The sequence below is a fragment of the Gopherus evgoodei genome, chromosome 2 (assembly GCF_007399415.2).
Source record: "Gopherus evgoodei ecotype Sinaloan lineage chromosome 2, rGopEvg1_v1.p, whole genome shotgun sequence".
Classification (NCBI taxonomy): domain Eukaryota; kingdom Metazoa; phylum Chordata; order Testudines; family Testudinidae; genus Gopherus; species Gopherus evgoodei.
The window spans coordinates 194,129,085-194,154,985 of record NC_044323.1 but is presented as its reverse complement, the minus strand read 5'-3'; the positions used below and the strand labels follow the sequence as shown (position 1 = coordinate 194,154,985).

At 36.3% G+C, this 25,901-nt stretch overlaps 1 protein-coding gene across 4 annotated transcripts in view; it reads left to right on the top strand.

Annotated features, from left to right (window-relative positions):
- Window positions 1–25,901, top strand: part of ZNF407 (zinc finger protein 407) — a 476,529-nt gene that overhangs the window by 36,926 nt on the left and 413,702 nt on the right. For all 4 annotated transcript variants that reach the window (XM_030552629.1, XM_030552631.1, XM_030552630.1 and 1 more), the window contains exons 2-3: window positions 5,336–10,207; window positions 16,705–16,819. In XM_030552629.1, coding sequence (XP_030408489.1) covers window positions 5,395–10,207; window positions 16,705–16,819 — 4,928 coding nt within the window. In that variant the 5' untranslated portion in view covers window positions 5,336–5,394. The remainder of the gene's footprint in view (window positions 1–5,335; window positions 10,208–16,704; window positions 16,820–25,901) is intronic.

Genomic DNA, 25,901 nt, shown 5'->3' with positions numbered 1-25,901 from the left:
AGGGAGAAATTTAATCCCTGTAACTATGCTTTCTTCAGGTTCTTCTGTATAAGTACAGAGTCCTTCCCTTAAACGTTGGCATATGCCTCTCTGAAAAGTAAATAAAAATGTATTAAGCATCGAGTTAAGGAACTTTGTTATTCCTTACAGATTTAAGGTTAATTATTAAGTTAATTGCTTGTCCCTTTCATCTTAACTTAAAATTATTGCTTTCTAAATTTCATCTGAGGAATGGGAAATGGCATGTCTCTTTTAATTACACTAATGGGAGTCTTAGCTGTACTGTCTCCATCTACTGGCAGAGAGGAACTATATCCTACTATTTGGACTGGCATAGAAAAATTTGAAAAAAGAACTATGAGATGAAATATTTCCCCTCTTTTCATCAGGGCAAGACTTCCTAACCCCAAATAACTGACTGTTTACTCAAGTTCAGCAGACACAACATCCATAGCAATAGATATATACGGAAAGTATTGCAGGAAGAGCGCAAGAATTTGTGAGATTAGCCTGTCGGAAATGGTGATGGAGGTTCAGTAAGTGGCTCTTTTTCTTCTGAGTATGTACTGAGCCAGTACTTAAGTATGGCTGCTGGATGATCTCTTTCAAATGCGACTTTTAAACTGAGATCCTGAGCATCTGTTGTTAAAGATCCTACAGAACTTTTGCAAGACTAGTGTTATTCACCGTTGTATACTAGTCAAATTTATTAAATTACAGATAGGTAATATACAATTGGAAAATTTATATATAGTATGTATATGTGTGTGTGTATACACACACACACGCACACATATTTCCAGGGTTTTTGTGTGTATATACGTATCTGTGCAGTAATGATGTGATATATGCAGGTGTGCCTTTTGCAGATTCAAGAAAGTACTTTGCCTCCTTTGTAAAGTATGTTGAGATCTAAGGATGAAATCACTATGTAAGAGCTAGGTTATTATTACCACCAGAGTTACTGAGCATACTGATTCCCTGCACTGATGTTCAGAGCAGTACATACTCTTTTTAGAATCCCGTAATTGATAACAAACTGTCACAAGTAACCTTAAAATGCCTTTTTAATTAATCAGATGAAATTCCCAAACAAAAGAATTTGTTAATCTGAAGTTAACGTGGTAGATTAATTTCTTGGACATATCCTTAAGAATCTAATCAAACGTTCTTGAGTTATATGAGCATTTAAAAATTGTATGTTCTATGTTTTTTTTTAAATAACTTTCTTTGATTAGAACAGCTTCATTTTGAACATTAAACATGACATGAGGAGCAGTTGTTGTTTGATAGAATTTGGTTTTAAAGTAACAAATGTTGAAAGTTTGACAGTTGTGTACTGAATATGTGCTTAATCATGGCAAAGCTTTCACTGACGACAGTGGTGCAGTATCAGGATCTGTATGCATACTAACAGAATAGGATAATTTCCTTACTAATTTAAAACCAAATTAAGGTTGCACTTGAGATATTTGTTCATTCTCATAACTTCAAGTGATTCCAGAGGACTTTAGACTAAGGTGAAGAGAGTGGGGTGAGAACCACAGAAGCTGGAACTGGGCATCCTTTAGACCTACAGATCTCAGAATTATACAGTTAGTTTTTATACACTCTGAAGAACTTGGAACTTTGATATTGCGCATTGACCTCTACCTACCTACCTACCTACCTACCTGATATTGGGCAATGACCCCCACCTACCTGCTCGGCTGCCGAGCTCCTGGCCTGGGAGGCTAGCCCCTGGCCCCTCTCCTGCCATCTCCCTCTCCACTGCCGGCGCAATGCTCTGGGCGGCTGAGGTGTCAGCTCCTGAGGCAGTGCAGCTGCAGAGCCCAGCCTGACCCGGTGCTCTGTGCTGCAGGTGGTGCGGCTGTAGCGCTGCCAGCCACTGGTGCTCCAAGCAGTAAGGAAGCAGGGAGCGGGGAGGGGGGGTGGATAGAGGGCAGGGGAGTTTGGGGTGTGGGGTGGTGGTCAGGGGACGGGGGTGTGGATAGAGGTTGGGGTAGTCGGGGGGGGAAACAAAGTTGAATGGGGGCAAGGGTCCGGGGAGGCAGTCAGGAAGGAGGGGGGGTTGGATGGGGTGGCAGGGGGCAGTGAGTGGGGTGGTTGGATGGGGCAAGGGTCCTGGGGGAGGCCATCAGGAGTAAGAGGAGGGGTTGGATGGGGCAGCAGTAATCCAGCGGCAGTCAGGGACAGGGAGCGGGAGCGTGGGGAAGGGGAAGGAGCATGGGTCCCAGAGGAGCCGTCAGGGAACAGGGAGGGTTGGATGGGGCAGGAGTCCCGGGGGAGCGCAGATAGGAGGTGGGGGCTGGGCCACAACCCCCACCCCTAACTGGCCCTAACAATTTACGAAACACGATGCGGCCCTCAGGCCAAAAAGTTTGCCTTCTCCTGACCTACAGTAATGATCTTTCTTCCAATGTGAAAATGGTCAGAAAAATGGCTCTTTAAAAATGGGACCTTGTTATTCTGTAGATGTGCACCCTGCATATATTTCCAAGTATTACTTGCTAACTTTTACTGATAAAAATAAGTTTACTTCTGTCAGTGCTACAGAGCCAATGCTGTTACAGGACAGTGAACATTAAAAAAATGTTTTAAGACCCCCAATTCAGCCCAAACTCTTAAATATATCTTAATTTTAAGTATGTGTTTAAATCTCATTGACCTCAACAGAACTACTTGTTAAGTTATGCACATGCTTTGATTAATCATCAAGTTCCAGAATCTTTGCTACTGATGGTGAGGCATGAACCAGAGAAGGTGCAGCTTGCCTTTCAAATCTCAGGTTGAATTTGCTCTGGTGACAGCTTATATATATACTTTGCAATCTGATTACATTTGAAATGTAGTCATTGAGTGCTGTACAGAGTCACTCTTCAGAGTTAACCTCACATTAAGGGCTCAGTCCTCAGCTGGTGAAAATTGATGCAGCTCTTTTTGAAGATACTGGAGATATACTGATGTACACCAACTGATGATCTGGCCATGACTTTTCAAGTTCTGACCCATGCAGTAGTTTCCAAAATGTTAAACCTACTGGTTGAATTAGGAAAGAAAATTTATAAATCATAGGAATCAGGAAAGGACAGTTAAAGAGCCAGTATCTGGAAACATGAAACAGCAGTACTAGTCTGGAAGTATTTGATAGCTGGTTTTAGAAACTAGGCAGGGCTGGGCCTGATCAGTAGTTGAGCATAATTAGAGTTAAACATGTGTCCTGTAGAATACATGTAACTTTTGTGCATGGAGTTGCTTTTAGGCCTTACATAATTGACTATTAATAGAAAAACAGGGTGGATGAGGTAATATCTTTTACTGGATCAACTTCTGTTGGTGAGAGACAAGCTTCTGAGCCACACAGAGCTGAAGAAGAAGAGAAGTGTGTAAGCTTGAAAGCTTGTCTCTCACCAACAGAAGTTGACCCAGAGAAGATATTATCTCACCCACCTTGTGTTTCTAATACCATGGGATCGACACAGCTACAGCTACACTGCTTACATATTAATAGAACAAACAGATTCTCTAGCTTCATTTGTAGCCCAGCTGAGTTCAATATCTGGTTGGAATGTATTCCTTCGAAATAAGGATAATTCTTATTTGCTAATTACACATTTGGATAGCTTACTGTACACCAGTGTTTCCCAAACTTGGGACGCCGCTTGTGTAGGGAAAGCCTCCGGCCTGCGCCACTTCCAGCAGCTCCCATTGGCCTGTAGCGGTGAACTGTGGCCAATCAGAGCTGCGATCAGCCAGACCTGCGGAGGCAGCAGGTAAACAAACTGGCCCGGCCCGTCAGGGGCTTTCCCTACACAAGCGACATCTCAAATTTGGGAAACACTGCTGTACACTATTATCTGGATCAACTTTGGAATTATTTATTGCTATCAGAATGCATATATGGTTATGGTCAGGGGCCCATGCATTTAGTGGAAACAGAACCAAAATTTGGCAGCTCACTAACACTGGCTTCAGTGGCAAATTGGTGTTTCTGTGGTAGCATAAGGTAAATAGAAAAACATAGCTTTGTATTGAATTATATATTTAAAATGCAGTTTTCAATCAAATCATATTAACTTTATTGCTTTAATTTTTATTTTAATATATACTGCAGGTTTGGAATGTTTTTTCTTTTTATTACACACACACCAAAATGAGAGATTTCTACAGAATTTGTTCAGGGGGCAGTTGGAGGATTCTGTATCTGGAATGGATCTGCCTTGTTTTGACACGGCCAGGAGGATATCACTGGGCTGTTGGGGAAGAGTTGTATCGATAGTTGTTAGTGGAAAGTTGGTTTTTGGCTGCTGGACTGGAGGTTTTGGTTTCTGTAGTGGTGGAGGGGTTTGGGTTTTTTTGAGAGAAAGCACAAGTTTTTTCTTTCCTTCCCCTCTGACACATCTGTTACTTGTTTTTCTCCCACTGGAAAGTGTGTCCTATTGTTAACTTGTTCCCTTGGAAATGACAGGTGGTTTTAGTGGTAGCATTTTGGCAATCACATGGCTTCATTTCCTCTATCATATTCTCTTCCTCTCATCCTGTGGCATTGGATGTGGGCAGAGGAAGGAAAGAGGAGCGTATACTGGTAAAGCTTAAAAGATGATATTTAGCCAAATCCTTCTTCATCCAACAGGTCTTAATCACCGTCAGTTCTGTCTTTAGAGCTTTTGGGGTTAGTCAGCTTTTTTATTCTGAAATCGCTAGTTCTGGAAAAGGTGGGTTATCTATTGTCCTCTTTGCTGAAGGCTATAGTAACTTAGAGTGCTATGTCAAGGGTGCCAGAAATAAATATCAGACTTCAAACTTGAGTGCCCAAGTATGGACAACTAAATCTTTATTTATACATATAAGTAAAAGTAGCCTAATTTTCAGGAGTGCTAAGCACTTGCATCTCTCGTTGCACAATACGACTTACGGCTAAATTGTGTAACCCTTTCTTATTTTTGAGCACTTGCTCAAACAAATAGTCCTACTGAAGCCAGTGATTTTACTCAAAATAAGTGCTCACCAGAATGAGTAGAGGCTCTACAGTCTGGCTTTAAAGCATGGCCATTTTATTTAGATGCCTATATGTGACTTTGATTTAAGTGCTATAACTTTAGGATTGTCTCTCTTACCAAAAGAAAGTGGTCCAGTAAAAGATATTACCTCACCCACCCTGTCTCTAGTTTTAGGCAGCCCTTTTGACAATACTGGCCAATACCTTTAATTATGGCTGTCCCCATGACACTTTAGGTCAGATTGTTGTTGTTGTTAGTTTATACCTGGGGTTTTAGCAAATTACGTTTGTTTTATGTGAGTGCAAAAGACTAATTACAAAACTTTTATTTTATAGGTACTAGTACAGCCAGATGAGCTACTCCTGATTCTAGAACTGTGCTGCCTTCATGAAAAATGGATGCAGAGGAAACTCAGAAGAGTGATGAAGTTGATGGGAGTTTACAAACTGATCTGACAGAAAATTCAATGAAAAATGTTTCAGTAGAAAATGCTGAATGTGATTCCTTATCTAACCAGGAAACAAGGTCCTTATCTGATGGAGTGTATAGGAGCCTTGAGAAGAAAGGAGAAGAGAATGGCAAAAACAAAAGGGCATTATTAGGATCAACTAGCCTAGAAATTACTGAAGGGGACCAATTTGAAAATGAACCTATCTCAAAAAGAATAAAGCTGGATTTTTCAAAACATACTAAAGGCAGTGAAGGCAAATCACTCAAACTCACAGTTAAGCAGGAGTCAATTACAGAAACAGATAATATAATAGATGGAGCCATAAAAAAGGTAGCAATGAATGACTGTGTCAGTGGTGACACACTTCTTTCAAATTCCTCGTGTCCACATTGTGATTTCAAAGCTGTCGATGCTTCTGCACTGAAAATTCATTTGGAAAGTAAAGATTCACAAGAAGTTCCATCTGCTGTTCCTGAATGTACTTTCCAAGTGGAAGAAATTAGTGTTAGCTGTACAGTTGGCAATATAGATAAAGTTCTTAAGTGCAAAACTTGTGATCAGTTTTTTCACTCTTACCCTGATTTGGAAAAACATATTCAAGAAAGCCACTCAAAACAACCCAAAGAGCATATGTGTCCCCACTGTACTTACAAAGCAGAATGCAGTTTAGCTTTACAAACACATATCAAGCAGGCTCATGGACAATCAATATTTTGCTGTGATCTCTGTGGTTTTCAGTGTGGTGAGGAGAATCTCCTACATTCTCATTTCCTTGGCAAGACACACCTTCGGCGTCAAAATCTTGCCGCACGAGGAGGATTTGTACATAGATTGACAAAAAGAAACGTTCATAAAAAGCAGTATACGGCAGTCAAAAAGAAGAAAGTGAGAGCAAAATCTGGTCCCTATAAATCAAAGACAAGAACTGCTGATTCAAAAGATTTAAATGCTAGCAATAATCTGAAGGATTCAAAAGTAAGCTTTTCTAAACAAAGTGATGGCATTGAACTTCTTGTTGGAACGATAACATCTAAAAATATTTCCACTGAAAAATCAGAAACTGTTACAGAGGAAAAAGAGTTTTCCTTCAATGTAGAAGGAACTCATGAACTCGAGGCTGAAAAGCTAGAAATATCAGGGTCCTCAGAAGAAAATTTGAACAAACAAGAGCCCACCAGAAGTACGCAAAAGATAATTGGCAGTTTAAACACAACAAGGAGATTTAATAGATCAGGACATAAGAGAAATATTTTATCACTAAGAACTTCTTTCAGACAAAGTGGCTCTTTTACATTTAAAAAGCAGGTTAAAGGAAGATATAGTTTGCTGAGTGTTAGTAAAAGAGGCAAACCCAAATCTCATCAAACGCAGGTGAAACACAACTTCAGGACCCAGCTTAAACCAAGTAATTTAATGCCCAAATCGCCTAAAGAGTTAGAAATGGATGATGATGATGATGACATTAACAGTCAGTGTAAGGCTACCTCAGAAATACAGGCTCTGAGTCAAGACAGGACAAATACCAGTTCTCCTAGCACTACAAAAACTGAGGATTCTCAGATGAAACCTGTTGCTGACAACAAAGTTCAACATACTTGCGTTTACTGTGGTATTGTTTTTCAGAACAGAAAAGGTTTGGAAATTCATGTTATAAAACATCATACAAAAGAAATGCATTTTCATTGTCAAACATGTAACTATTCATGTGCAATCAGGGGGGACTTTGAACAACACTGTCAGAGTAATAAACATCAAATGGGGGGTTGTAATTTTAATTGTCACCTTTGTTCATTTATTTGTTTGAATGATACAAGCCTTAGAACTCACATGAGTGAAGAGCATAATATGCCCCATAATTGTATTATTTGCAATCTGTATTTTCTAACTGAGGAAGAATTGATAGATCATAAAACAACTGAGAAGCATATTAGTTTATTGGCTCAACAAAATACTTCTCAAACAATTAGCACTGATTTGTCTCTGCAAACTGCAGCTTATGCTACACTGGAATCAAATAATAATCTCAAAAAAATTGTAGATGAAGTAGAAGTGACTATGGAGGATGAGCCCCCAAAGCCCTGCATGTTAAATCATGGAAATGAATTAAAGCATTCTGTTCTCAATAAAACCCAATTTCAATGTAAAAAGTGTTTTTATAAAACAAGATCCTCCACAGTTCTTACAAGACACATAAAACTTCGACATGCACAGGAATATCATTTTCTTTGCAAAGCATGTAACCTTTATTCACTGAGCAAAGAAGGAATGGAAAAGCATATTAAAAGAAGCAAGCACCTTGAAAATGCCAGGAAAAACAATATTGGTTTACGGTTTGAGGAATGTATTGAAAGGGTATGTGTAGATGCAAGTGATGTTAAAAAGGTAATGGAGCCTTCAACTTCTGGCAATGTAAAGACTGAATTAGATAAAGAAAGTTTACAGGCACCATCCTCTACTGTGGATCACACATCCACAAATAAAGAACTGATTCCATCAGGTGAAATTACCAAAGACAGTGAGTTAGTTTTGGCCAATCCACCAAAGAGAGGGAGACCCAAAGGCACCATTTCTAGGACATGCACCCATTGCGGTCTTTTGGCCTCCAGCGTTACCAACTTAACTGTACATATTAGACGAAAGCACAGTCACCAGTACAGCTATTTGTGTAAAGTTTGCAATTATTATACTGTAACCAAAGGTGACATGGAACGTCATTGTGCTACCAAGAAACATAAAGGTCGTGTTGAAATGGAAGCTAATGGAAAACAAAACACAGAGGTAGTTGTTTGCCCAGAAGGAGGTAATCTTGAATCCATTAGCAAGAAGGTCAACAGCCCAATGGATATTTTGAATGAACATGCTGAGGATGATAGCCAGTCATCGGATTTGGATACTTCAGTCTTAGAAAATCAGGAAGAAGACCAGGGAAACTCCATTGAGGTAGAAGTCGACAATGTATCTCAACTCCCAGATCTGCAGTATACTAAGAACCCTATAAATATAAAACAGCACGTATTTATGGAGCCAAGTAATGTTACTCAAGATGGTGACCCATGTTTTCAGAGAAGAGTTACAGGTGCAAATGACAATAAATGTGTACACTGTGAGTTTGTTGCTCATTCATCTTCTTCTCTAGAGCTGCATGTAAAACGGAAGCATACTAAAGAATTTGAATACTACTGCATGGCTTGTGATTACTATGCTGTTACTCGTCGAGAGATGAGTAGGCACGCAGCAACAGAGAAGCATAAAATTAAAAGACAATCTTATGCTTGTTCTTCCTTTGGAGAGGAAGCAGATATAATAGATATTGCCAAAGAAACCTCTGTTATATCTCCAAAGGATCATCAGCAAGACACAGAAGAATTTCAGACAGTTTCAGATGAAACAAAATATGTCAACAATGCTAAAACTCAGGACGATCAAACTCTGAAAAGCTTAGCTGACTGTACTGTTTTAGATGGAAATACATCTTCAGAAATTTCTAAACAAGAAATAGGAGTTGAAATTGAGGAGGAATCTAGTGGAGGAGAAAATCCCCTTTATGAAGTCTTCCAACAAACATCTCAAAAAGATGAAGTTAAACTTAATGAAATGATACCTCTTAAAGAAGTAGTCATTTGCGATTTGCAGAAAAATGGGCAAGATCCAATCAATTCAAATTTCCATTGCACTGTAGAAAATCAAAATGTTTCAAATGACATGAATGCCCCAAATTTGGAGTCCCAAAAAAGTGGGAAAACTTTAGAAGAAAACAGAGAGAACCTTGAAAACGAGTATAAAAATACTGAAGTTCTTGAAGAAGAATTACTAACAGAAAGTTCTCCACATGTGCCAGCACTTCCAGAAACATATAATTTAACAGAGCAGTCAAATCTTGATGAAAACATTAGAAATACTGTTCAAAATGTACATAGCTTAGAGGGTGACAGAAGCTTCAGAAGGGATCCTACTGTAGAGGAGGAAGAAGCCCTTATGGAGGCAAAACATGAAGCAGAGGTAACTATAAACAGCATTTGGGAGGCAGATGGCTCAACAGCTGAAGGCATGCAAGAAACTAGTAATGAGGCTTTGGGAACTGTTATCAGCACTGATGATAAAGGAAAGGCAATGCAAAATTTTGGCCAGTTTGATTCTTCTATAGTAAGATTAAAAAGCCATCAAGATGGAGAGTCCACTGACCACTCTGATGAAGGACAGATGTCAGGTGGAATGAAAGTTAGTGAGATAACTGTAAAAATAGATAGCTTACAAGGTGGTGGGGGAAAAAAGAAATCTGAAGGAAATCCCCTTGGGGAATCGACACGTATTCGTTGTGATGACTGTGGTTTTTTAGCAGATGGTTTAAGTGGACTAAATGTTCACATAGCCATGAAGCATCCTTCAAAAGAGAAACATTTTCATTGTTTACTCTGTGGAAAATCATTTTACACAGAAAGCAATCTTCACCAACACTTGGCTAGTGCTGGTCATATGAGAAATGAACAGGCAAGTGTGGAAGAGCTACCAGAAGGAGGCGCCACCTTTAAATGTGTTAAGTGCACTGAGCCCTTTGATTCTGAACAGAATTTGTTTCTTCATATTAAAGAACAACATGAAGAATTACTTCGGGAGGTGAATAAGTACATTGTGGAAGACACTGAGCAGATCAACCGAGAAAGAGAGGAAAATCAAGGCAATGTGTGCAAGTATTGTGGCAAGATGTGCAGAAGTAGCAATTCCATGGCCTTCCTAGCTCACATTCGAACCCATACAGGTATGTAAGCATAAAATTTGCAGCCAATATCTTTCGACAGAAGTGGATTATGATCTATCTTTCCTCTGCATCTGCCATACTTTTCCTTATTAATCTCTTTAATGTTTCAGATAATCCAGAATTCATATAGCATTGTGAATGTGTGATGTCTCCTGAGCCATTGATGAAATTCAAAAGTATCTATGTGACAGGAACTATGGTGGTCAGAAGGCAGGAAACTCGGAGGGTTTCTTGTAATTTCCTTAAGAGTGCTTCAGTGTGATTACCATATTGCCTTTAAAAAATCATAAGAATTTTTTCCTTATTCCAGGTTTTAATAATTAATTGGTTCTTATGTTATTACTATACAGCACTTTGGGTTTTAGAGAACACATTAGCAGTTGTTCCTAACTTGTCTCCCTTATAGTTGCTAAAAGTTTCAAAATTGTTTACTTTATATGAATTAAAAGTTACACTTTTACATTTAATGCTTCACTGACAATCATTTGATATTGCATCATTCCTTGATAAATATATATATTAAGAAACAAAATTTTGTCATAGAAAATAAGTTATTAAAAATTGGAAATAGTTTTTAGAAGATGGTATGTAATATCAATGTGGTACACATGGATATAGCACCTGCTTTAGTTTATGTGCTGTATCACACTTTCCATTCCTTTTTATGTTCAATTTTAAGTGGAAAATTTAAAAACATTTTTGCAGAAAATGCATAAGCTGTAGTTCTAAATTTATGTAAAAATTCACTGCTATGTTTCTATAAACCTGCCATGCATTCTTTATTTTAAATAGACAGCTTTTCTAAATCACTGAGCTCTGCTTAGACAAGTGGTGTCTCCATGGTTGAATTTATGAGTGGATTTGAATAATAAATTCACATTTCAATGAACATATTTTCATTAAAACTGTAAGGTTTATTTTACTGTACTTTTAAATAATGGCTTATTATGGAAGCTATAGTTTAAATTCATGCAGAATTTGAAACTTAGTCATGGTTACAAGCAAGAGAACGAAAAAGTAAGAAACAAGAAACATTATAAAAGAATAATAATTCTTGGCATAATCTTAAAATAGTTTTGTAAGTTTTCATAGAAGAAGGCAAGGCCATGACTGGACAACATGTTTAAAATTAATCTAGGGGAGCACGGACATTGCATTTCAAACTATCTTCAGGTATGTTAGTGTAAATACAGTATTAATTTTCAGTGACTATTCATACACATGCTTAGTACTTTCAACATTATTTCTGTCCTCTCAATAATGTATTTATGTGTAATGTTAACTTTTGGCTATGAAGTTAAGTCTTTAGAGTCACAGTCATGTTCACATGATCAGAACAGCTGTATAAGCCCTTAATATGCCCTCTTAAGGCAGATAAAACAGAATAAAACTAAGGGGAAGATGCTAATGCAGCTCTCTTTAGAATTCCTTATGCAACTGTCTGGTCAAGACATGTTGCTTATAATTGATGTGTCCATTACTTGAATTCTCTTGTAATTATAGTCAATAAGTCTTGTAAATGTGTTAAAGCTCACTAAAAGCATACAAATTCAAGAACAGAGTAAGGCTAATAATTTAAAATAATCAATGTAGGCATTTCAGCACTTAATTTCCCTTGTGTGTTGATAGCTGATCATTCTTAATCCATTAAGATTTATTTAGTCGTTTACAATGCAAAATAGGTTTGCACTGGTCACTTGTGCCATTTGAAAATGTCCACCAGGTTAAGTGCAGAATGTAGTCCATTAGTCTTCCTTGACTATATGTATTAATTGCATTTAAAATCAAGTTAATGTGGATGTGAAAGTGAGGTAACTATCAATATATGACAAAGCAACCCTACTTACATAAGTTACATCATTGATTGTAACATTTAGTAAAAGTTATAATACTTTTTAACATCTTGTAAGGGTCTGATCACCAAGTGTATTTTTATTGTGCTTTAGATTGGCCCTAAACATACAAAACAGCAGGCTTCTGGGAATTGAATACAAGTCTACCATTTCATTTTGCAAGTCATTTTCGGGGGAAAGTTACAGAAATGGTTTTAATCTGTGCTCTCCTTTCTCAGCACCTTAAAATGAATTGCTTTTCTGATACTTTGCTTATGCAAATGAAATAATAATGCTGGGACTTTTATTAATAGTTAACTGGAAGAGAGCTTACTCTTCCAATCCCTGTTTTCATATTTGTGATTTACTGTATGTTTTATATAACCTCCTCTTCCCATTTTTATTACAATGAAAGCAAATGATAAGATATAAATGGTTTTTGGTAAGCAAGAATGGTGGCAGGAGGAGGAAACCTACCGTACTATACTGTCTATTCTGTCTTGGTTAAACCTAGCAGGACAAACAAGTACAATATGTTTCCCTGTCTCATCAGCACTACTGTAACACCAGCTGTATCGTACGAGATAAGTTTTCCTATTTCTTATTCCTCTTCTTGCTAAATCTTACTTCAGGAACACTCTCCTCCCCCTCACACACAATATTGAATACCCTCTATTTTATACTATTTGGAATCATTTAGTAGCATTTTTTTGGAGGGTGGAAAAATATTACTAATGATTCCAAATAGTAGAATACAGAGTGTTTTCAAAATGCCTTAAATTAATTCCAAGAGATTTTCACATAGCAAATGAGAAGGGATGTTATGCCAGAAAGGAGATAACAAGCAAGTCCATCACATATTGACAAGTGAAAATGAGGAAGCGTAAAATAAAACAAAAGGAATAGTAAAGGTGGAAGACTTTTTTACTTACAATTCAAGGAGGTCCTATAATCTTAATTAACAATCAGAATTTCTGAGGTAAAATCACCTGCAGCCCTGCCATATTTGAAGGGGTCAACAAGCATGCACAGAAGGGAGATCCAGTGGATATAGTGTATTTCAATTTTCAGAAAGCCTTTGACAAGGGTCCCTCGCCAAAGGCTCTTAAGCAAAATAAGCAGTCATGGGATAAGATGGAAGGTGCTCTCATGGATTTGTAACTGGTTAAAAGATAGGAAACAAAGGGTAGGAATAAATGGTCAGTTTTCAGAATGGAGAGAGGTAAATAGTGGTGCCCTCCAGGAATCTGTACTGGGGCCAGTCCTATTTAACATATTCATAAACTATCTGGAAAAAGGGGTAAACAGTGAGGTGACAAACTTTGTAGATGATACAAAGCTACTCAAGATAGTTAAGTCCCAGGCAGACTGTGAAGAGTTACAAAAGGATCTCACAAAACTGGGTGACTGGGCAACAAAATGGCAGATGAAGTTTAACGTTGATAAATGCAAAGTAATGCACATTGGAAAACATAATCCTAACTATGCATATACAATGATGGGGTCTAAATTAGCTGTTACCACTCAAGAAAGAGATCTTGGAGTCATTGTGGATAGTTCTCTGAAATCATCCACTCAGTGTGCAGCTGCAGTCAAAGAAGTGAACAGAATGTTGTGCATCGTTAAGAAAGGGATAGATAATAAGACAGAAAATATCATATTGCCTCTATATAAATCCACAGAACGCCCACACCTTGAATAGTGTGTGTAGATGTTTGGGATTTAATCAGATTTCTCAAGCTAAATAAGGGAGAGCACACAAGTACAAAAGCCCAAGTACTGTAGAGAGTATGGTGTTGATAACTCACTAGGTGATGCTGCTCACTCTAGGTTAATGCATGGTGCTAGTGAATACTTTGGCACTGAAAATGACATTGTTGGAGGTTTAAAACTGAGGCTTTGAATATTTCTTGTAACTGGAGACCCATGATGCCTTTCACCAGATTTAAGTGTATTAACTCCAGTGGTCTGTTGAGATTGCACCACAAATCATTATATTCTGCCTTCTACATTTTCTATAGTTTCTATTTTTTTTTCATTTCTCTTTTAAAGAATGCCGTTGCTATCACATGATGGCTGCTCTGTTTCCACAACACAGGTTCTGGGTGATATGATCCCTATATTTATTAAAGCTCTTTCGTTGGAAAGGTGCTGTAAATGAAGGTACTATGACTGTTTTGAAATTAATTAAGAACCAAGTGTAAAGCCAATGAACAATGTGTCTCATTTCACAGAACAAAGAAAGTACAGAGGTAATAAAAATATGGCCAAGAAAAATCTAGGTTGGGCGAGAATATTGTTTTAAGTACTTGTTTAGAAAATGCAGTTTTGCCCCATTGATTTGACTTTATGAATCTAAAGTTTGTATGGTAGGTGTAAAATATACATGTATAGATTTGTTCTACCCAGAAAAGGTTTTGCACCAAATATGGTGTCACCAAGTTAAAAGGACCTCTACTGTTTTTGTTTCAGACATAAGTACTGGCTGTAGCCTGCCAGTACTTGAATTTTCATGGTGTTTAAATGGAGATGTTAACAAACATTCAGCTGTGTATGTGAGAAGAAAAATTGTCACGGCCTCAGTGATTTTTGGATGAGAGCAGTCAACAGAAAAATACATTTATATATTGTCAGCACACTGTAGCAATGAACACTAAGACCGGACTGAACTATAGTTTTTCACAGTGGAGTCACATAAATTGAAAACAGCAAAGGTCTTATACAGAGCCCAGTGGGATACCTGAAATAACAGAAAGAGGAACAAATTTACAATTTAATCTGTGTGAGAGAGAAACCAAAAAAACATAAGAGTTGAATCCACAGGATATTTGAATTCTGTGAAATAAAATGGCAATATAACTAGTGTTAGAGGGATTTTTTTTTAATCATATCTGGCTATAGCCTTGATATTATTAATTGTGTAATTAGTCCTGAAGCTCATAAATTAGAACATCAACTTTAACATTTTTTATTTAATGTGAAGGTATATTGACACTATTCAAACGTATTTTATTTGCATGGGTCCCTTTATAGAATACAGTGTTGATCTGGAATGTCACCAAATTAATGTTTAATTTAGTTTTATCAGGATCATTTAAATAAACTGGGGTTTTTCAGTGTGATTGATAGAATGTGATTGCTGTTAGCTGCAGTCTCAACCTGCTTTTGACATTTAAAGCTGACTAGATATAACCATTCAGGTGCTAAATATTTTTTACATCTACTTCTAACAGTAGAAATGGAAGTATTAAGAGATCTGGCTTCATTGTCATTGAACTGTGAAATATTCAACCTTGTCTGCCCGTGCTTAGTACTGTTGACTTTTTTATTTCTGTTAGAAGATTGAAATTAAATGCTTCATTTTTCATCAGCTTTTGGGAATTAAATTGAAATTTAAGACTCTAAAATTTTTTTACTAAGATCCTCAATTTCAACAAAGTATTCTTGGAGGATATTCTATTTTCAAGGACACAGCACAAAGGTTCATTGATCAAGTATGATATACTATAACATTTTTCTTATCAGAGTCTTTATGTGTATTTATTAAAGATCACATATTTCATATTATGCTTAACTCTGTTGGAAGACATACTTCACAAAACATACTAAACATAATTTGAGGAATCTCTGAACATGTTGTATTTTAAATGCAATTCTGTGATTTTGATTTATTGATTTTAAGGATTTACTAGTTAGAAAATTGGAAAGTGTTACAGCATACTTTAAAATAAAGTGTCATTGCTTAGTAACCTATGAATGGACATCTGCCACAATTAACCATTATACCGCAGTTGTAATGCAACTTTCTCATCTTGACTGGGGAATCGGTGTTAATCAAGATACATTATTTCTGTACAGACTTTTTCCTGGCCTGATATGTTCAAACAGAATAGGTTATTCCTACTTCATTAGAATTTTTTTTTTAATAATTCTTTTGGTTTTCACTGGCCATTTAATAATAAAGTTTATTCTTAAAATAAATAATAAGCAAAATGTCAATACTTCTGGTTTGCGGAAGAAACATAAATTCTTGACCATAAAGCAGTCATAAAGGCATAATATTTTATCCACTGTATAGTCATACATTACAATAGCAAGGTGATGAATCATTCTCTATGCATGACAGAAGAAATTTGAAATACCAACGTTACTGTGAAATCTATTCAAAGTCAGAGGAATATAGTAAAATTAAATGAACTTTTCATACAAATTTACTTTAAGAACAAGGATATTTTTAAGTTTACATCTTTCATCCAAACTTTTTATGGCCATTAATTGACTTAGCCATTTTGAAAATGGGGAAAGGTGTAGAACAACTTTGATCACCTCATTTAAATGGTATCGTCCTAGTATATCGTCTTCTGATTTTAATACTCTTTATAAAAAGTAAATGGTTATTAAAAGTTCAGTATGCAAGTAGTTTCAGTGAGCTTAAGGAATGTCATTTCAGTGAGCTTAAGGAAATTCTCTTTAATGGGAAATCTATGGTATATATCTGTTTCCTTGGAGTGATAAATAAGTTTATGTAATAATTTCTATTGTGAGACAAAATTATTAAGCAGTAAATGTGGTAAAGGTAATTTTTTCCAAGGAATTTTTATTTCTTTAACCATGAGTAGTATATTATTCTAATTCAACTCGTATCTTATGCTAAATTTTACTTAGGATCAAAGCCATTCAAGTGCAAGATATGCCACTTTGCAACAGCTCAGCTCGGAGATGCCAGAAACCATGTCAAGAGGCACCTTGGGATGAGGGAATACAAGTGTCATGTCTGTGGGTGAGTAAATTGAAACAGTTTCTACGATGGTTAACCAGGAGAAGAGTGCAGGATATGCATTGTTTCAGAATTCAAAACTGTGATGTGAGCAAGAGTGGCTAAAATTATGCATGCATATCCTCCTTTCTATTGTTATGGTAAATTCCTTAAATACAGTTATGACATTCTTTTCCCACTTCTAATCCTGCACTGAAGATGAGCAATTTTACGGGCTACAAGGTCAATTTGAACCTGTAATCTGTAAATTGACTAAATTATAGGATGTTCATTCACATTGCCAGGGAGAACTGTAAATTCCATTTAAAGACATAAAAAATATATAATACAGACTTTACTCTGTGTGTACGTGGTGTCGTCCCCCGCCGTACTGTTATCATTTTAGTTCCATTAACAGATCTGTGGGCTCTATTAGGGATTTCATTCCTTAGGAAAACAAAACAGAAGACTGGCTTTCAGACAACTGGATATAAAATATTACATGCATACTATGTTTTTAAAAATTGAAGTATTTAATAGATGTTTGTGTTCTTGTTTGTTACAAAAAATTCCTGTTTTTCTTTCTTTCTTAATAGTTATTTCTTCAGGAGGATCATTCACAATGTTTAATTGTCCTTCAAATGTGTTGCATTTAGTAGGAGGCATTGAGACTCCTTAATGCAAAACTAATTAATTTAGCAGAAATGTTTAAAAGGTTTTAAAATGCCATGGCATATATGGTACATCATAGGACATTCAAAGTTGGATTTTAATGCCCTACTTCTGATTAAAAATGTATTTTAATGTTATTATGTGAGAGAATTAACTAATATATGCATCATATAAAAACACTTTATGCAAACCTGTGTCACCTGCTGTAGAGGTCTTATTGCTAATGTGTAAAATAGCACAGGTTCAATTAGATAATGCACTGCACACATGAATGGTATGGTGTGATGTTAGGGATATTATTCAGCAGGAGGTTCTTGTAGTTAAAATTTGCAATACATATTTATTGCAGGACAAAGTGAGTTTCACATTTCAAAGGACAAGTGAATCTTCAGCTGAAAATGCAGCTGAGTGATTTTCACTGATTTATCTATCTATTTTACAAATAATTTTGCAAGGAATGTTATTAGATACTTCGGGTGATTTTATTCAATTGAGGTAATTGATGGTTGAGTTGTTATTTAAATATGAAGTAAATTTATATGAAGTTTGTCCTTAAGTCCACATAAGATCAGTAGTAGGATGATTTTTGTTCTTATATTAGCTACAAGATTCAAGTGCAACATGGGACATTTTAATAGATGTCTTTTTAGGCATTTTAAAAATCCTGTTAACAATGTGTACCCTGTAAATTACAGTATCTTTTGTGTGAATGATTATTAACAAATACAGGTGCACAAAAAACAAAGAGAACAAAGCTTAGACTTTGTTTTAAAGTTGGCAACAAACTTGTCTATTACTTCACAATTCAACATCCCATTGACTCACACTGAAAAGTTAGCATATTATTTAATCATCATATCAACAGAGACATAGCTTTTGTAATCACCAAATCATTAAGTTCATATCCCCTATAGAGAAGAAATTAATTATGAGGAGAATTTGGTACATTTTCTGATATCAAAAGCTCAGTCCTACTTAGTATTGGCATGGTACTAAAATATTCTTAGAACTTGCAACAGAAAACATATAACTATCAAGAACAAAACATATTTGTATGACTTAAGATATGGAATTAAGTCTATTAGTCACTTTGCTATGCTAATTGTTTACTACATGCTGTTGAAATGTCATACTGGTAGCCAAATAGCTATATATTTATATTGTTGTATAGAGTTATGCCACTAATCTTCATTTACAACAAAGATCTGTGCATTTTATATATAATAAAACAGCCAGCCAAAGAGACATCCTCTACCACCACCACCCTCTGCGCACAAAAATCTGGTATATGGTGTAGTTTAGTCCTTTTGCAGTTTAAATAATCATCACATTTCACTTGATATGCACCAAAAATGTATCTTAACAGTTATATATTAACATTGGTTTAATTGGAAAAGACATCTTTACACTGAAGCTAACAATCCTGAAGATTTAAAATGGATTCGAAGAATAAGGAATGACCAATGCAGTTTGAACTGTAGACCAAATAATGAATATGCCATCCTTAATGTGGAAGAAGGGGGAAAAAAAGGATAATAGCTTGTGCTGTATTTCTGCCATATTAATTGAAAGGATAGAAGAGTACGTAGGTTAAAAAATGAAGTAGCAACATGAAAAAATTGCTAGGATTGGCTATCGGATTAGTGGCACTATAGAGCATTGGTACATTAACACCACTGACAATGTCAATTCATTATCATTGATGGCTAAATAATCTTAGAAATGCTCAGTGGACCTATTAGTTCCTGAACATAAGCAGCTCATGCTGCATTTCTTCATTAGCTTTAATTGCTATAAATTTTACCTTTTTAAAAATCATGCTTTAAGAGGTGAAGTGATCTTTCAGGAACATTAACTCTGTAATTTTGTCACAAACAGAAGGTCCTGCACTATGTTTTCTTTTCTGCAGTAGTTAATATTCTATCCTCTGACTTTTGGAATCATAGGAATAGCCCTCTGCTAGCTGTAAGGATAAATTGTTTTTCAAATGCTGTTGAACCTGTTCAGGAGCCTTTTCAAGGTGAAATGTCAATGCTAGGTTGTGGTTTATTGTAGTCTCAGGATATCACTTGATTGTTTTGAAGAAGTACAGTTTCCGTTTGGATCGGAAACTAAAATATTTGTAAAAATAAATATGCCAAACCAGCCTTGATTCTTTTCTTTTAGGTTTGTCTAAACATTTCAATTGCTCAGAATATATTATATGTACTGTATGCCACAGAAAGGTAGTTTATCTAGCTATAGAAAAACTAGAACCATTTTCTGTTTTCTTTTCTAATTTAAGTATAGTTTTTTTTCAGCTGCACAGCAGAAACTCCTTGACAGAGAAATTGGACAACACTAATCTTTTAACATTTGAAATAAACCAACTACTCCTCATTTCATTGTCGGCAGATGTGTGGTGATTGTTTTCCTCTGCTCATATCCACGACTGGAAAATATATCCATTATTTGAGAGTGTAGTATCTATTTTCTGAGTAGTTAACTGCTACATGTTTAAATTTAATTTAAAATATCTAGTTATTAATTTGCTTGAGACACTTGAGTTAGATTAGCAAATCTTAGCAGTTGCCCAGCATTTAGAATTTTTGTTTCATTTGCCCAGTGGCGTGCTTATGTTTATCGTGTGCTTTTCAAATTGTATGCCTCAGGTGGAACATGAAAAATACATTGTTCTTCAGGTTTTGAACAGAATTTATAGGCAACGTATACATCTACTGTTCTCTTGCCTTTGCTTTCAGAAACAAGTTTTATTTTTTTAAGGGGGGATATAGGAACATGTTTCAGCTAAGAGTGCTTCTTTCTCTCTGTCTTTCTGTCTTTCAATTTGGCTTTTTAATAAGGATCTGCTGAAGAAAATTGATGTCAGGTAGGTTTGTGTTTTTGGGGATATTTTTTTAACATTTTAAACATGCACATAGCCATGATTCAGTGCATGCACATACACGGTTTAAAAGACTTCTGTTTTATTATCTTCATATTGTCATTATACTGATTCCAGATATAATAGTTGAGTGCTTTAAGAACGACAGTGTATTTTGGCATAGACAACCTTCATCTTGATTTTCTTGATGCTTTACTCAGATTTCCCTATCTGTGGTTCTTATTTCCTTCCCACTCCGCACCTCCTAGAAATGTTTTGAAATTCCTTTTCTGATTTGACTTTGGAGACATTTTTAGATGTGCTGCTGAATAAGCCATTTGTTAAGTTCAGTTATCTTTTCAAATACTAATATTAGTCAACTTTGAGAAGAGTTTTAAAAGCCCTAAAGATGCAAATGACTTCAGTTTATATCTTGACACTATAATTGGTGCTGTAGATAGTCTGGTGGCCTCAGAATCTGTATAAAGTCCAGTCTTTTCATGACATTGGTTGATCATCTGAGGAAAATATTTGCAGCTAAAACAGGTGTGTTAATTTATCTATAGCTTTATTAATGGGGATTTACTTTGACCTGTCAAAAGATATCAGACATAATGCAAATAAATGGTTGGTTAGACTTTTTTCCCTCCATTAACTCCAGATTTTTGAGTGGGTCGTTTTAGCATGAGGATACTTACTTACTGTACTTGCTTGCATTTAGCCGTGTGAATAACATGCTGATTTCTAAACTGATCCATAGGATCAGAGAAAATGTACACTGGGTTTTCAGGGGTGCTGTACTCTACTATAAATTAACTATTTATTCTTGTGCGCTCTAAGAAACCTTAAATAGAAAGTTGCAACTCCAATAAAACTATTTTTGTGTGGTATTACCTAGTTTTTGTGCATTAGAAGGGATCTCTGTGTAGATGATTATAATGTCACTTTCTGACCTTTGCAGCTTGAATAATTGTAAATCATTGCTTCATAACGTGTCAGAGAATGTCTGTACTAGGCAATTAAATGGCAGAATATAATAGACCAAATTATTGCCTGTCATGTTTTCAACAACACAGTTAGTATTTGAGTTACACTTAATCATTACGTGCATTAGCAACTTCATTGGAATCCAGCTTCAGGCTGAGCATGAAATACATTACATTATTTAAATCTCTAATGGTAGAAGTCATTTATTTGTGTTGAAGTGTACAACATGCAGAGTTTCATAAAGCAAGGAACACTTGAGAGCTTAATTTATCCAAATCAAAGTCTAAATGCAGATAAACAGAAGTGGCAAAAATTAGTAATTTTTATAGACTGGAAATATTTAAAAATACATGGTTGTGAGTAATTGTAGGCAGCAGGAATAAATTAAAATCACTATTTTTAGTCGGCTCAGAGAACTGAAGCTGTTGTGTAGCTAAATCATCAAATGTACCATGGAATTGCATTTTTGATTGAACAATTAATTACACACATCATATCTATAGATGGATCCAAACAAAAAAATGTTTGGTTCAATGATTTTAGGTTTAAGATTTATTTGTATTAGAAAGACAACGATTCTAGATCTAAATGTTCCTGAACTTCTATATCCAAATTTTGCAGTTTGGACCCATGTTTGTGTGGGTATATGTGTTTGCTTTAATAAAGAAAATGAGTTAAAATATATAACAATCATCTATGCTGACAGTACATTTTAAATAAATTAATATGGCAGTGCTAGAGAGTAAGATGGAGTAAGAGTGTGTGTGTGTGTGTGTAATATATGTTTCTGATTTTTGTTCAGTTATATATCTTCCTTTTACATTTGCAGATTTATCACCTAGCATGTAATCTCTATTCTTACAATTTAAGATACTTAAAATGCAAATAATTTGCTTATGCTCACAAAAGCCCCCAGCATCTCTTTAGCAGATGATGGTGGTATGCACACTGTTATATTTTGCGTAAGACGATCTTGATGTGCTTGGAAGTTCACTGGGGATTGGCCTGAAGTTAAAGCAAATATTCTAGTTAACAAGGAAGACAGAGAGATTTAGTGAAAGTGTCCTCTAGTTAAAGACTTGGCAGCATGCTTCATTATGGTCTACTGTTTGGCTGTACTGGAAAAAGACAGAAGACACTGGATATGGTTTAATTAGGCCACAACTTTATTATTAACTGTCTGGGAGTACTCGGCAGATGACTTTTCAGTGCAGGTAACTCCATGATCATTTCAATATCTACCCAGGGGTCTTCCATCAGCTGCCCCCCCTTTCCATCCTGGTCCACTAGCCAACCTGCTGCTGGGACCTTACTCTCTCCCTGACTCCTTGAACGAGGATTTAAGGTGGACTAAAAAAGGGTGGGGGATTAGCTCCCTGATGACCCAGTCATCGGAGCCCCAAACAACCCTATTTCCATTCCTTTAACAAACACCTCCTTTAAATCCTTTACCAAACCATTTATCTAATAACTCTATCCCTTCCCTACAGAGTCCCTGCACTGGACATCTGCCCCATAGTTACAGAATGAGTTGCCTAAGTCTCTTCCATGCTTGCCCCAACTAAGTCCTATCTCCCCAAACCCTCTGTGGGGAAGGCTAAAAAACTGTCACTCTTCCTTGGCCAATCTGGCAGTGATGGAAAAATTCCTTCCTAGCCCTCCGAGAAAGGAGTGGCTACTGCAGTGCCCACAGTGGATCCAGCGGATCCTGACCGCATCTGGTATTTTGCCACTTTCAAGGGTGGGAACTTGGGTGCTGCTCTGCTTGGTCCAGGCGAAAGAGAGCTTCCCCCATCCAGCTTGCACCAGCACCTCCCATCTGGGAGGAAGAGGGTGAGTCAGCATCCTCACACTGACCTGCTCTGTGTCTGCAGCAATGTCTAAGCCACTGCTCTTAAAAAGGTATATCTCTTTTTCCTGCAGGCCAGACAACTCCCCCTCGCCCTCCCGCTTAAGGTATGTTTAGTATTGCAAATGGGGCAGAAAAGTCGAGACCAACTGTACTATATAATAGTTCAGTTTGAAAATGTACTTTTATCTATAACGTAATTGAATTATTATTATTGTACTTGCTGAAGTGAATAGGCATGAAATGTACATACTTAAGTGAATATGTGTTTGTATTTGAATTAGGGACATCGGTGATAATTTATCCTAATATCTACTATATATAACCTACTGCAATGCACTTCCAAACTGTAATTATAAAGACACACAGACTTGTGAGTGTGATATATGTGCCATGAATAACTAGTGCAGCTTCTTTTCGAAGCATTCCCCTTTTTTAATTTATTTTTTAAACTATGGATGGTTCTGAAGTACAGGATACTTTATTGGACCACATAAGCATTTATTGCAGGAAAGGTCCAGTGTGCAATAAGACATTAAAGTGATTATGAATATTACACTGAGCTGCCCTTGCTTGTATTATAGATAGGGGGGCCCATCATCGAAGTGGCAAGGTTTTCCAAATCTTTTCAAACAGAAGAGCACACTAGCCAATTAAAAAAAAAAAAGTATGTCTGTCCATGGATTGTGAAAGGTTTCCTGTGACAGGGTGCAAAGGCACTACTGTAGATCTGGCTTATAGCAAACTAACATTCTGCTCAAGTCTACTTCACATATCAAAAGTGTTTGGATAAAGGGGTAGGGGTATCGGTCATGAGCACATGGGAAATAAAGCCATTATTCTTGAACCTGGATGCCTAGAAGTGCCTAAACAAGTGGTCTGATTTTTATAGGTTCAGCTTAGCATTACTGAATATTACAGCACTGATTTTATTGTCTTTTGGCACTCAGGTTTGATAGTGTTAGCCTCCCTTAAACCACACCCTATAGGAAAGGTTTACTAGCAGGTAGAAGGAGATAGAACTGAAGTTAGCAGGGGTTGGTCTAACACAGAAGCCTTGGAGAAGGAAAATTGTCATAAAAGGTATTTGTTATAGCCCAAGCAGGGCTTTTTTGTTTGAAACCTTAGTCTTGTTTCATTTTGCTAAAACTAGAGATGGACTTGAGTCACAATTAGGATTTGGATATAGATCCAAATTTGAGGTTTTGCAAAGCTTAAGAGAAGTTTGGATTTAGTTTTCTGGTTTAATCTGTTACGTAGAGACAAGCAAGTCAAAGTCCAGATTTGATTCTGATTCCTGTATCTTCAGATAATAACGGTTTAATTTGAATTCTAGATGTTAAGTACTTGGGCAAAAAGCTCTTTTTATGAATATCTCTTGATGCTAGACAACATTGGCCAAAACTACCAGTTTACAAGTTTCAACAAATGACAGTAGTTCAGAGGGGGTTTATTAGAACAGCCTATATTCAATGTTGCCAGCTTTTCATGAGATCTGCTGACAATCAGGAAATCATTTTGTTGAACTCTGATTCAATGTAAGATCTCCCAATCTATCTTATTTGGAATTCATGCTTTGATTTAGTAGACTGTGTTTCATACTATTGCTATGTTTGAGACCCACAGTATGCTATTATTAAATAAATGGGTGAAATCCTGCTCACCTTACTCACTTGAGTAATTTTACTGACGTCACAGGGATAACTCACATCAGTAAGAAGAGTTAAATTTTGCCCAGTGATATATAAATATAGGATCTCGTTCACACTCATCGCTTTAGTTTTATGCCCGTATACCTCCTTTATGTTTAACTGAATTACCTCAGTTTAAAGCTGCACTACTGCAGTGCTGCCCTGTTTTTAAGTTGACCTTATCAGATATATTGACAGAGTGTAATTTCTTCAATTATTATTCATTACAGCAGAATGTTCCAAACTCTCATGATATGGCAGTGTAATGCGTTGCAATATTCTTTCATTTTAAAAGGATACAGTAGTACCTATGTTGTGTGCTCCTTTCAAATGGCCTGATCCTGCTCCAGTTAAAATCTGTGGGAGTTCTGTCATTGACTCCAGTGGAGGTAGGAGCAATCCTGGAGATTTTAAGTACTTAAGGGCAATGCATCTTGTTTTCTGTTGTAACTATAATGTGCACACTCTTGGGATTTAATTAATAATATTAATAATTATTTTTATTAATACAGAGCTGTTCTCTCTCTCTGTTTTTTGCTTTTCCAGATTTCAGGCTTTGGCCAAATCAGATGGTAACTAATTTAATCTTTTAGTCTTTTTGGCCATGTTTTTTGTCCCTCCTTCTATCTTTCTTACTGTAATTCACACTCCCATTAGCCAGACAGATAACAGTAGTTACGGTCAGTACAGAGAGAGAGAGAGAGAGTGAAATTTCTCTTTGTGGGTTAAAGCCAAGGTAAACACATACCATAATTTTTTTTGAACTGTGTCATGATTGTCAGCTGTCTGAGTGGTAGAGTAGGTATTTTGTGTAGAACAGGCTTAAAACAAGTGATTATAGCACCACAAGAAACTAGGTTGCCATCCATTTTGATAGCAACTATTGCTCCAGTTTACCATGCTTAAAAATGATGATATCATGTAGGCAATGTGAAGTACATATAAAACAAGCAAGCTTGTCAAAAATAGCTTTCACTTTGTCTTATATTAGGAACCAAGTGATCCTCAAAAATGTTTGTCTGTCATCTCATATCCTGTTTGCTT